Source organism: Trichosurus vulpecula, chromosome 6 (assembly GCF_011100635.1).
Source record: "Trichosurus vulpecula isolate mTriVul1 chromosome 6, mTriVul1.pri, whole genome shotgun sequence".
In the NCBI taxonomy this organism is placed as follows: Eukaryota; Metazoa; Chordata; class Mammalia; order Diprotodontia; family Phalangeridae; genus Trichosurus; species Trichosurus vulpecula.
The window spans coordinates 239,732,966-239,746,482 of NC_050578.1; the positions used below are offsets into that span (position 1 = coordinate 239,732,966).

The 13,517-nt window shown below is 39.0% G+C and overlaps 1 protein-coding gene across 1 annotated transcript in view; it reads left to right on the top strand.

The window, feature by feature from the left end:
- METTL15 (methyltransferase like 15) overlaps positions 1-12,807 on the top strand; it is a 240,566-nt gene extending 227,759 nt beyond the window's left edge. Inside the window, exon 6 of the mRNA XM_036764897.1 lies at positions 11,532-12,807. Within this exon, the coding sequence (XP_036620792.1) occupies positions 11,532-11,977 (446 nt within the window). The 3' untranslated portion in view covers positions 11,978-12,807. The remainder of the gene's footprint in view (positions 1-11,531) is intronic.
- The last annotated feature ends 710 nt before the right edge of the window (positions 12,808-13,517 follow it).

Below are 13,517 nucleotides of genomic sequence, written 5' to 3' on the forward strand. Positions count from 1 at the left end.
TCAGCCTCACACACTTTCTAGCTTTGTGACCCTGGACAAGTCACTTAACCCTGTTTGCCTCAATTCCTCATAAGTAAAATGAGCTGGAGAAGGAAATGGCAAACCACTCCAGTATCTTTGCCAAGAAAACCCCAAAGGAATGCCCCTCAGAGAGTCAGGGCACAATCAAAACAACACAACAACTAAAACTATGTTCATGGGATCTCTTCAGACAGTCTCTGACCAATTGTTAAAGAGCCAATAATTGAGTTCATCTTGACGATTTAGACTAACTAATAAGACACATGGCTCTGTTTGAGATAGTTTATACTCAGACATTTAAGGCAAATAATATAGAATAATTTTCAGTGCTTCAAGTACCTGTGACTTCACCAGAGTAGGTACACCCTTCTTTCTTCTTTGGGGGTGCATGCAGCACTCTTCACACAGAATCTTTGGGAGTTGCTGTCACCAAAAAAATCATGAATTCTTGGCCAGGCTTCTCTGGTGACAGTGTTCTCCAGACTCATCTGGAGTTCATCTCCGGATGTCATAGAATTCAGCATTCACTGTACCCACACTCCGAGGCTTAGTAGGGCTACTGACCACAACTTCCTTTTGGAAGCCCAGGGTCATCCCCGTGGCATTAGAGTGGGACTCGAATGGATCTACTGAAAAATTCAAATGGGATAATTCTGAGCCCAGGTTTTTATTTCACCTCAGTCAGTAATATTCCTTCTTCTGGTTTCTCTAAATCTTAGAACTTGATGTTTTCCAGTCGTGTCTGAATTGTAGTCCTTGGGCACCCACAGTGAGACCATGTTGTCATCTGATTTAATAGGAGCTAGAGATTACGTGAAACTTTGAAGAAGTCATCTACATACACACACACACACACACACACACACACATACAAACACATACATACACACACCTTGTTGTACAGGAAGTTTAATACCAAATTATCCAAGTTCAGAAATTTAATTAACAGTCTGAGATTTGTATTATTACTTCTTGAATTTCAGACGGTTAAGACTTTAGCACTATATTCAGGGAGCCTAGGCAAAAGGACACAAGTTGTGTCACAGAGACTTATTAAATGTACTACAAATTCAACAGATGAGTTCCTGCAAACAGGTGCAAGATCTGAATTAATTTTTAAACTCAACCACTTGGGGGATTGCAATGCATCACATTGACAGCCACAGCACGTTGCTAATTTCATTCACAACCTTAAAATTTTCAATACATTTTAACATGTGAATCTATTAAATTTTAAGAAGTGTAAGCAGCATAAGAGTATCCAGGAACCCAAAATGATCATTTCTCTCTGGAATTTCAAATCACTTATCTAGCCAGAAGCATGGTGCTTTTTATGAATGAAATAGATCTTACAGGCTCTCTATACAAATTGTGTTCTATTATTATATATAGTGCAAACTGTTCCTAAGCAAGGTTTTCTTTTATTTTTAATATGAGTTTCCTTTTGTGAATGAGAGTATTGGCCATCATACTTTCCAGCTCTCCCCATCCACCAAGTGGGTACTCAATCAAGTAAAACAAGATCATGTTTGTAAAGTACTTAGCACAGTGTCTGGCCCATAGTGAGCACTATATAAATGTTAACTTACCATTATTGTCATTACTTGACAAATATGTGTAGTATTGATGAATTAAATGTTAAAATGTTATTCTTGGTAGTAAAGTTTTATTCTTTTTAAAAAAAACTTAAATGTAGGGTTTTTGTTTTGCTTTGTTTTATTTTGTGGGTTTTTTTTCTGAGACAAGTTAAAAGGATGGTAAAATCAAAAATGAAACTTGACCAGATCTCCTATTCTGTCAGTGGGATGTTCAGCTTGGCTCTCTGGGCAGGCCCATGGGTGTTCATGTACTGACGGCAGGTATATGTGTAGTTTGCAGAGCTGTCATTTGTAGGATCCACAGACATCCCTTTATCCCAATCACAGTAAACCGATTTAGGTTATGGCTATAAAATTCCAAGCCATGTTATTTTTTTTTCCATTGAACTTTACTGAATTTATTTAATTTTATTGAATTGGCATAATTGGGTGTTTCAATGTTACAAACTTGATTGTATGTTTACTTAAGTGTCATGAAAGGCAACCCAAGAGAAGGGAATGTGCACCTCTTGGATGTCAATCCTACTAGGGGGTAAATGTCTGCTCCACAAATCACTGGTAATGTCAAGACTATAATTCAGGTTTTCCAACTTAAGTTTATTTCCATATAAGGTTCATTTGGAGGAACTGGAGATGTTTAGCCCACAGAAGATGTAGTGGGTGTATAATTGTCTTCAGATATTTAAATAGCTGTCATGTAGAAGAAGGAATAGACTTGTTCTACATGGCCCCAGGAGGTAGAAGGAGGAGCAATGGGTACAAGTTATAAAAAGTCAGATACAGACTACAAGTAAGAAAAAACCAGTAGAATAATTAAGAGCTGAACAAAATTGGACTAGGTTCTCCCTTACTGATGTTCTTAAGGCAAAAGGCACATGATCACTTAACCAATATGTTGTGGAAGGGATGCTTGTTTCGGTGTGGAGAGGACTAGATGGCTTCTGAAGTCCGTTCCAATTCTGAGATGCTGTGATTTTATGGAACAATACCTTACATTCTTTCTTTGACCTTGACCATAAATACTAACAATTAACCATGGTTTTGAAATTCTTTAAAAAATTTGTATAACTCATGAGTCCATTAAAAAAATACAAATTTCTTACCAATTTATTTTGAATGAAGTGCCATTACTTTCATTTCTCCTAAAATCATATATGCATATGTATCTGCACATATATTTATGTGTCTATATACACACACATTGTTGTTCATTCATTCAGTTGTGTCTGACTCTTCGTGACCTCATGGACTATGCTGTCCATGGCGATTTTATGGCAAAGACAATGGAGTGATTTGCCATTTCCTTCTCCAGTGGTCCAAGGCAAACCAAGGTTAAGTGACTTGTCCAGGGTCACACAGCTAGTAAGTGTTTGGGGCTGGATTTGAACTCAGGTCTTCCTGACTCCAGACCCAGCACTCTACCCACTGAGCCATCTAGCTGCCTCCATACACATTATTTACACACATAAATATCTTTTCAGTTCCTCCCTGCAATAGATCCAAGATATGCATGTGCTAAACTCTAAAATAAATAGCTCTTTGAAAGTGTACATGGTGGGCATGGTTAGCCAGTAGAGTTTGGCCCACTAATGTTCAGTCATGCCTTCCCTAGACTAATTATATGATAACCCTAAGAAGAAGAATCGTGTTTAGTTCTGGAATAACCTTATGCAACTTCTTAAAATTTAATAGATTTGCATATTAATGTTAGAGTGCATTGAAATTTTTTTTGCTCATGAATGAAATTAGCAACCTGTTGCAGAAGGAAAACAAATAATACACTGAGAATTTCATGAAGATCATCTGGTTCTAAGTCCCTCACTTTACAGATGAAGAAACTAAGGCCCAGGGAAGTCGAATAACTTGGCCAAAAAGCCACATAGTCACTGAGTGTCACTGAGCTAGGAGAGATAGAAATTAAGAATTTAATTCCATTTGGTAAGTCTGTCACTTATGTTTATGTATAGATATGTCATATCTCAATGCAAATTATAAATCAGGTTAATACACATTGATTAAGCACCTACTATGTGATAGGCACTGGGCTAAGTACTGGGGATACAAAGAAAGGCAAAAACTAGCCCCTGCTCTCAAGGAGCTCCCAGTCTGATGGAGGAGAGAACATGTAAACAACTATATACAGACAAGCTACATACAGGATAAATTGAAATAATCACAGAGGGAAGGCACTAGCATGAAGGAGGATCAGGAAAGCCTTCTTGAAGACAATGGGATTTTAGCTGAAAGTAGAAAGAAGCCAGGAGGCTGAGCTGCAGAGGGTGAGATTTCTGGACAGTGGGGAACAGCTAGTGAAAGGTTGTGTCATTTTGTATTGCCAGCACCTAATACATAGTAGACACTGCATATTTCTTGATGATTGTTATACATGTATAGTTTCACCTCAAGGAAAATTAACTTGGGGTGGGAGAAGTAACTTTACCAGGCTAGGCCTTCACTGAAAGGTTCATTGGTTCAGAGAGTTCACTAGATGATGGGCATGTTTAGCCAGCGGCTGGTAAGAAATCATAAGTTTTGTCTAGATATTTGCTAGATACTGTGGCAGTACCTACTAGTGTGAAGGCAGCATTTTGTTTAAGTGGTTTTTGGGGAAAGATCAAATTCCCTCTAATATTTATGCCAATATAGATCTGTTTATATGTTTACAATTTTTTCCTTTGTGTTATTGTACAAATATTAATAAAAGTATAAATATTCATGGTATCCATCCATTCATCCAAAAACCTACATTGTTTATTTTTAAACTTTATTTAGTCATCTTTTTGTAGTTTTTATTTTTTTTTGGTGGGAGGAGGTTGGATTATTTTGTTTTGTTTGAGGAGGGGATCTTTTCCCAGCAAAGGTTGCCTGACTTTGGACGTTTCATATCAGATAAGTGACGTAGAAGACAATAAAAAACCTCTCTCAGCTCCAAAACAGTGGAAGCTGTTTTCAAATAAGCATATGCCATAACAGATCCTCTACCTTACATAGCTTGATACATCCTTTTGTTCTCGAAATGTATGTGTCCACCAGAATTATGTAACATCATCTCTTTGAGAAAACTTTTTATTCTCATTTATCAAGAAACCTTTCCATCCTTCTTTCAAGGAGCATTTTCTCCAAAAGATTTTTTTTTCTTCAAATTCTCAGGATTTAACGATCATCCTTTAGATGTACTTCAGTAACTTTTTAAGCCCTTCACTTATAGAGCTCCCCTGTTCTATCTTCTGTTCATTTATTTGAATAGGAAATGTGAAGAGCTGATTTTTATTAGATAAAAACAAATGTGAAGAGTTTGTTTTTTGGTTATTTTGTACTCCTACACAATGAGTCAGGAAAATGTTAATGTGTAGACCATTGGATAGTCAGAAATTCTTAATCCTACACACGAAATCAGTAATACTTGCTCTTAATTCTGTTGCAAATGGCAACAATAATGCCTATTTCTTTTTTAAACCCTTGTTAAGAAAAGCTGAGGGGAGAGAGAGAGAGGGGCGGGGGGAAGGGAGGGAGGGAGGGAGGGAGAGAGAGAGTAATAACATGAGTTAACAATAAGTTATTTTTCAATAGGCCAAACAGTACAAAAGACAAGGTATTCATTACAGTTCCCAGGATAACAGACTAGGGGAGTTGCCTCCTTCACCAGATGCACAGTATTTAAGACTGACAATGTACCCTTCCCCAAGGGAAATGTAGCTAGAAAGCCAAAGTATTGCAACTTGATGCAGAGTGGTTTGGGTTCCATTAAAACATCTATCAATATAGGGTCATTCAGGCATAGCCTTGAGTGTTCTGCAGTCCTTCTCTCTCAGAAAGGACCTGATGAATAAAATGCCAAACAGAGCAAGTATGATGGAATGGCCGGATGAATATGGCTTCTTAAAATGACTGTCTCCTTCTAACTTTAAGGAAGTGACAAAGTAAATTATATCATTCTCAAATAACCCATTTGACCCCAAGTATCAGAATAAAAGTGATCTGGGCTCCCTAAAGAAGGCATTGCATTGCAGACCAACTAGCCATATTTTGAGTGGCTTTCTTCCAAAGAAAGTCTTCATTTTCTACTTTAAAATATTATAGTCTGAGAAATAGAGAATTGAACTGAATTAAAATGAAACTATCTCCCTGCCCCCAACTTCTCCCCACATTTTGTCAGACAACCTTGATATCAGTTTTAATTACTACCACCTTCCAAGCCCTCTTATGAAAGGCATGTCTTTCAGCACAGCTTATGAATGGACCAAGTAAACTGCTCCCTAAGGACTGGTAAAGCAAAGGAAATGGTTAAAAGGACTAAAAATATGCATTAACCTTGTGGACCCATGGTTAGTAAGATGACACCTGCTTGGAGATAGGCAGTCTGTGAAAATGAGAGGCAAGGGAATAGAAAACTAAATGTAGCGGCTTAAAATGTCAGAACACAGGTTGTCTGAATTAGAAGGCACAGGGGGTGAGTGAGGGGAGGATGGGCAGGAGGGGGAAGCCAGAGCATAATTATGGAAAATAATCTTATGTCCATGTGTTTGTGAGGCAACCTGCAGGATTTAGGTTAATGAAGAGTCAAGGTCCATTCACCACTCAATATCAACTATCTAAATAGTCACTATTGAACTAGAAAAATGGTTCCTCATTCATTCTGTATTTCCTGTCTTCTCAGACCTCTGGAATTTTCACCTCTTTTGTTTATCATCAAATGAAAATTTATTTTGTATTCAAATAAATTTTATTTTGTAATAGATGATTAATAGGCATAACGTATTTCCTCTTGCATTCCTGAATCTTTTATTCTGATTTTTTTTGGGGGGTGGTGTTTTTATCACTGTGACTTCTCCACTGTAAGAAAATTCCATCTAATGATGTAAAAACAACTAATTTGTAATTTATGGTCCCAGAGTTGCTTGGGGCACTATGAGTTTTAGTAATTTGCCCAGGGTTGCACAGTTAGTGTCAGAGTAAGATGCTTCTTCTAATGCCTACTTGAAGTTTTGACTGGCATCAGTAGAGCTGAGGTTCTAGTTCCAGTTCTCCCATTTATTAGATACATATGTCCTTTGGCAGATCACTTAATCCCTCCAAGCAACTCTCTCAGCCTCAGTTTCCCCATCAGTAAAATGAGAAAGTTGAACTAAATGTGCTCTAAGATCTCTTCCAGGGGTAAAATTCTGTGATTCTATGACTAACTAATTTGTGCTTTACAGATCTTCATATCTGATTCTATCCTTGAAAAGTCAGTAGACTCTAGAGTAAATGTTATATATGAAAGGGATCTTACAGATCGAGTAATTGCACTCCTCTCATGTTTTTATGTTTATTTTATTTTATCAAATTTTGTTTTTACACTGTAGTCACTTTCTGACATACATTTTCCTAAATTCACCCTTGGAACAAAGAAAAATTGTCAAGCAAAAGTAATCAATACAAATACTATATCTGGCCATGTGTACAACCATTCCATGGTCTCCCATTTTTCTAGAAAAAGGAAAGAGGCAGATGTGACTATCTGTTTTCCTGTACCCAAATTGGCAATTATAATGAGAGTTTAGCTGCCTTTCATATTCCACTCTTCTTACAAACCAAGAAACTGAGACCCAGACAGGTAAACTAGCTATAGATAGTCTGTAGTCACATAATTGTGGGGTTTGGACTAAAACTCAGATCTTTTAACTTATGGTCAGTGTTCTTTTCATTTCACTACAGTAACATAAAATACTTTTTGTTGATGTTATGTTCTTAAGAGGTAATCACTGTATCTTTTTATGAATATTTAGATTGATCTGACTGGGAACAACAGTGAAATTTTTACATTTCAATTAAATATTAATTCACCCAAGTCAATAAGAGGCATCCCTTGGTGTTTTACACCACCAATAACATACTGCAGAAAGAAGTAAGGAGAATGAGTCTTTAATTTTCCCAAAAGTTCTGTTGGATATTATATTAGGAAGGCAGAATTTATGATTTCAAAGAGAATCTCTTATGTGCCTAAAAGGTCCGGAACCGCAGGATATAAGGAATTCTCTAGGCAAAAGGCAGGAGAACTAAAGCATGTATTTACACTCCACAGTAACAATCCCACAAACCAGCGTCCCCATTTTGATATTTTCATCAAAAGCTTCCAGGCCCAATAAGTCCGCCTCACAAGGGTAACCAGGAGGCCACAGAGAAGCGAAATGGTATAAGGCAAAATCGTATACATGCTTCCCCTCTACGGTAAGAAGATTACCCACTAGCCTCCAGTCAGCTCTGCTACCGGCAGCTCAGCTTCGGCTATAGGCGTCTCTGGCTCCAACCGGAAAAGGAAAGGAGGATCTTCAAGCCGTCCTCTCCCCTCTTATAGAGTTTTTGACATCATCAAGCACCGCCTGAACGACCAGGGTTGATTGGTTCTTGACTTGGCCCCTCCCCCAGCGTAGACCACGTTAACACACCTCCCCTCAGCCAGCACCAGGACTCATCACACAGGAAGCTCTGGTCCTGCCCCGGAAGAGCAAGCCCCAGCGTCCAGGGAAGCTCAACGAGGCAAGCTGAGTCATTCAAAGAAAACAAAGTCCATTCTGGCTACAGATATCTAGGTAGCATATATTATTACCTCTCTAATACTTCAGTGAATGCATGATCTCATCACTGTGAAGACTCCCTTTGAACAGTACAGATCACAACCCATCCATGCCTTCCATACTTCAGCAATTTTTATCCATGCCCTCCCATAAGTCTTTGGAAGAGATGCTACTCAATATAATGGAGGCTTTCTTCTATTTCTTTAAAGGTGCCATGGTACAGTGGAAAGACAATTGGACTAGGAGTTCAGAGAACCCTGGTTTCAAGTCCTACTCCTGATTCTGACTATCTGTGTGGTCCAGGGCGCATCGTGTCTAAAATCAGACCACCAATATCACTCACCGCTCAGGGTGGTCGTGAGGACCAGCAGAGGATAATGTATGTAAAACTCTTAGCCAACCTTGAAGGGCCTATGTAAAGGTCAGATCTTACTGCATTTCATGCATCTGTAATAATGGTAACTAAATGAGATCTTTTTATTGGCTCTTTAGTGCCCACTCAGAATGATGCATTTACTTATTTTGTAGACTGTTATGTTTCACTTGTAAAGTCCTTATTGTTAAATGCAAAATATCACAATTAAAAGTTCTTTTCTAATCCATTATGGGGAAAATTTTTGTCACCTTGCAGTATTGTGACAATGCCTGTGGTTCAGGAGCTCGTAAGGGCTACGTGGGAAATAAAACTCACATAAGACTCCCCTAATTAATGTTTTACTCTTTGGGGGAAGGGAGAAGGAAGGAGGTAGTTTTTATAAAGCAGTGGATTTCATATCTTCGTGTACATTTGTGTTGGAGCGGACCTTTCCCCCAGCATTATCATCCTTATTATTGCATATTAGCATTACTTTTATATACTAGAGGAATCAAGATAAAGCAAACTTGTGTGGTCACAGGGTGAAAGCAGGGGATACCCACGCATAGATCACCCAGATGGGACGCTGAGATCCGTAGAATACTGAAAGACAAGTAAAGGAAGACCTCTGACCTTTTGGGTAGCTGCTTTATGGAGAGTTGTTTTTGGTAGTAGGAAATAAAATTCTGTGGAATGAAAAGGTATGGATTGTTTGCAACTTGCACCAACGGAGGGAGTATCCACAATGAATCATCATCATTATCATCATCGTCATTTCATTGTTGTTACTATTATCACACGAAAGTCCTTACCTTTTCTCTGGAGTTGAGATAGAACCAGTCACTATCATACTATCTTTTATATTAAGGGTTTCCTTGACTCGTGCAGGAATATATACCTGCTTTTTTATACCATTGGGATGTAAGTACATTGTATCCTGTAGGCTCCTTGAAAGCAGCATCAGGACAGCTGCAGTAGCACACAGGACAAGGAGGATGATGCATCCTGTGCCAAGATGGTTTGGATTTCTTCTACTTGGTTTTTGTATTGTGGGATAGTTGATTTGCTAGCTGGGTTCATACCGTCAGACTCAGAAAGAGCTTTTTGGAATTTCAGTCCAAGTATGTTCATCTCCTTTTCAAAATCATTTTAAATATCAGATTCTGCTTTTATCCTCGGCTTTGGTTTGGGGTGTGATATCTGTCATCTGCATTAAGTGAAGACTTTCAGTGACTTCAGAGCCTTCAGTTTTTGATGGACAATTCAATGGTGTCACTATAACCCAGTTGGCCAGCATTTCAGGGTTCCTGCCAGGCCTGCACAGATAACTATAGTGATCTCGGGACACAGAGTCCCCATCTATATCACTCTGGCTGGCACTGTCCTATTTTGCTGTTATGCCCCTCCTCCCACTCTGCTATGGCGTAGATGAATGGGTTGGGCTTGGAGGGCAGCAGCAGTATCACATTCTCACTATGGCATCCACCCAAGAAAAACACGGGGAATAGGACATCTTTTCTGTTTGCCTAGCTGCACTGTGATCCGGTGTGAACAACTAGGACTCACAAGACTGAGCTTTTTTTGAGGTCAGAATCATTTGCAGGTGCTCTTATTACATGTGCAAGGCATTGGTTAATCAAGATCTTGATTGACGGCCACCAGATGGAATTAACTATGTGCAATCAGTTGTACAGAGAGAGTAAGTGAAATTGCCAACAAATTTAAGAGTGTCATTACTCACTTTATGGCCACCCTCAATTGCTTTCCATCATTTTGGGCATACAATTGCCTATAAGATCCTGTGCAAGCAGCATTGGTACATTCGGCATCAGAGGACTTCCCTGCCTGCAGATTTCTCCAGACTTCAGCTGCTCCCTCTTCCCTCTCTTTCAGTTATGAGACTTTTAATCCTTCTCTCTCCCTGTTCAAATAACTTTGTCATCATCATTACTATTTTCATTACTGCTGTTACTACGACCACTGCTGCGCCACTAGTAATTATTTAGCCGTTTCAGTCAGGTCTGACTCTTTGGGATTTTCTTGGCAGAGATACTGGAGTGGTTTGCCATTTCCTTCTCTGGTTTGTATTACAGATGGGAGAAACTGGTGCAAGCAGGGTTAAATGACTTGCCCAGGGTCACACAGCTAGTTAGTGTCTGAGGTTAGACTTGAACCCGGGTCCTACTGACTCCAAGACTCTTGCTTTATCCACTACAGTGCCCCATAGCTGCGTACTAGTACCAATAGTAGTAATTATCACTATTAATGCTAGTCTGGAAGCTAGATGATGCGATGGCTAGAGGCCTGAGCCTGAAGTCAGGAAGACCCTAGTTTAATATATCCTCAGACACTTACTTGTTACATGACCCTGGAAAGTCATTTAATGGCCAATGAGATGCCTTTTCCTTCAAGGGCTTTAGCATCCAGCAGGTGTTCCCTTTCTGTACCCATCTCCTGCCTCAGTCCTCCCCTTCCCCCAAATTAAATGTCCAAGTTGTAGTAAGTAGAGTGAAAAATACCTTTCCCGAAAAGCATCTGTCTAAGAATCCATGTTCAAGTAGTTCCAGACGGGGCAAACAAGACTTAATGATCCCTCTTCTCCAGATTCTTAGAATGCTGATTCGAACAGATGTGGAAAAGACTTGTGTTGACTCTTCCAATAAACTAGGAAACTTGTGGGGGGAGGGGAGAAGCAGCTGTGGGCGCAGAGGAAGTGCCTCAAGTTTAAGCATTTTAAATATGCTCAAACAGGTAAGTAAATTTCACACAAGTGCGGGTAGCCACCGAAAGAGTTTCCAGTAGGGCTAGGTAGAAGTTTTCAGCCCTTTTATTTTCCTTAAGGTAGGCCACACATCTATGGCATTACAAAAGAAACTAGCTGAGCTGGGGGAAGAGAAGCGTAGAGACGGGAGTGGGATGCCCTCCTAAGGAGCTCCTAGGAGAAAAGTGTAATTCAATCCTTCTTCTCTCCTCCCAACCCCTTACCAAATGTATCCCCAGGTGCTTTTCCTGCTGCTGCTTTGTATGAAAGGAAAGACTTACTCCAGAGATCCACCCATATTGCTACCAAGACTTTCCAAGCCCTCCGAATATTTGTCAACAATGAGCTGAATGAACTCTACGTGGGACTGAAGACAGCTCAGAAGTTTCTGAGGCCGGGGGGTCGTCTTGTTGCCCTTTCTTTCCACTCACTGGAAGACCGCATCATCAAACGGTTCTTACATGGAATGGACGTGACAGAAAAGCTTAGTCCCAAAAGGAGACAGAAGATAAAGCAAGCCCCAGGATTGTGTTTAAATCTAGAAAACGAAGAAGAATTCTCTAGAAGCTCATCTCCCTTGGAATGGGAAATGATCCACAAGAAGGTGGTGACCCCGGAAAGCCAGGAGGTGCAGGACAATCCTAGAGGGCGCTCTGCCAAGCTCCGGGCAGCTATCAAGCTATAAAAACAAAAACATCCCCCATCCTTTTCCCTCATTTTTGTCTATATCATTTAAAAAATTAACTTTTGAAACAGCTCAAATAAAGTAAAATGTTATTGATGTAAGAGAACCCAGAATTTGAGGCTATTTAGTATCACTTTTTGTGGAAAACAAGACTCAAGGAACATAAACATGACAAGAAAAATTCAGCACAAGAATCTGAGTTTCAGGACTGGAAAATGATTTCATTTTAGTGAAAAAAAAAAGTCATGTGAGGGTTTTTTTAAGTAGTCCCCTAATCAAGAGAAGGTTAATAAATTGTAAGTGAATTCAATTTAATGGAGAATAAATAGTATAGTATACTTATCTAAATATGTAGATCCAAACCGTCAGCAGAGTAGGAAATTGTAACCGTATCTTTATGTTCTAAATTCTCCATTTAGAAACAGTCTTTTTATGGCTTAATCAATTGGTCCTAACTATGAAAGAAAACTTAATTTCTCTCACTGGGAATGAAGAATTATTACTCTAGCTTTCTCAAATACAGGTATTAGGCTACTTAACAATCTTCAAGTGTCTTTCATTAAGAACTCACCTTATACCGCTGAATTTCATTGTTGTAATTGTGATGATTAATATCTAAAAGGGTTTTTATTACTTAGTCCATATGATGTAAAACTAAAATTATATCAAGTCAACAAGCGTTTATATTAAACACCTACTATAAGCCAGGCATGATATCATTTCTATTATATCAGTTTCGTGAATTAGGAAAATAAACATTTCGCCAAACCAGCATTGAATATGTACTTTAACTAACAGAGAAAAACTTTGTTAAGGTATGATATTGCTTATCTTTTGAATGTTTCATTTCATAGATCATTTGATAGCTCATTGGCATAGTTAGCTCCTAACTTAAAGTCAGGAAGAAAGGCAATTTAAAGTCTTCTCTCAGGTACCTACTAGTTTTATGACCTTTCATTTCCCTGCCTCAGTTTCCTTATCTATAAAATGAGCATAACAATAGCGCCTGCCTCACAGAGTGATAGGCTCAAAGTGCTTTTCAAATTTTAGACAACTGCATAAATGTTAGCTCTTATAAACCCAAAGAAAATAGACTGGGGCTTTTTTAATTATTAAAAAAATCTGATTTATGAAATAAACAAATACAAGGTATTACTTTCAAATAAGTATGGTAGCTGGAAGTAGACTAGCCAAATGTTGTAAAATCGAACTTCCTCGGGGATCTGCTTTAATGAATGGTCAAAACTGGTTTATCTTTGTTTATGAACATGGTCTGGGACTCACAGAAACTTGAATAGAAAGGGACTCCACAGGCTCTCTGGTCCAATTCATATCTATATAATAATCTCCTCTACAAGGCAAGTCTTCATCTAGCCAGGCCTGCACAACCTGTGGCCCGCTCTGCACTTTTCACAGGCCACCCGAAATCCTTTGGATTTACCACTTCCTGAGAAAGCTCTGTTAGAAAATTTCCCCTTCCTGTAACCTATATTCAATTGCTTGCCTTCTCATTGAGGGGGCTGGGGAAAGAGGCAAAGAA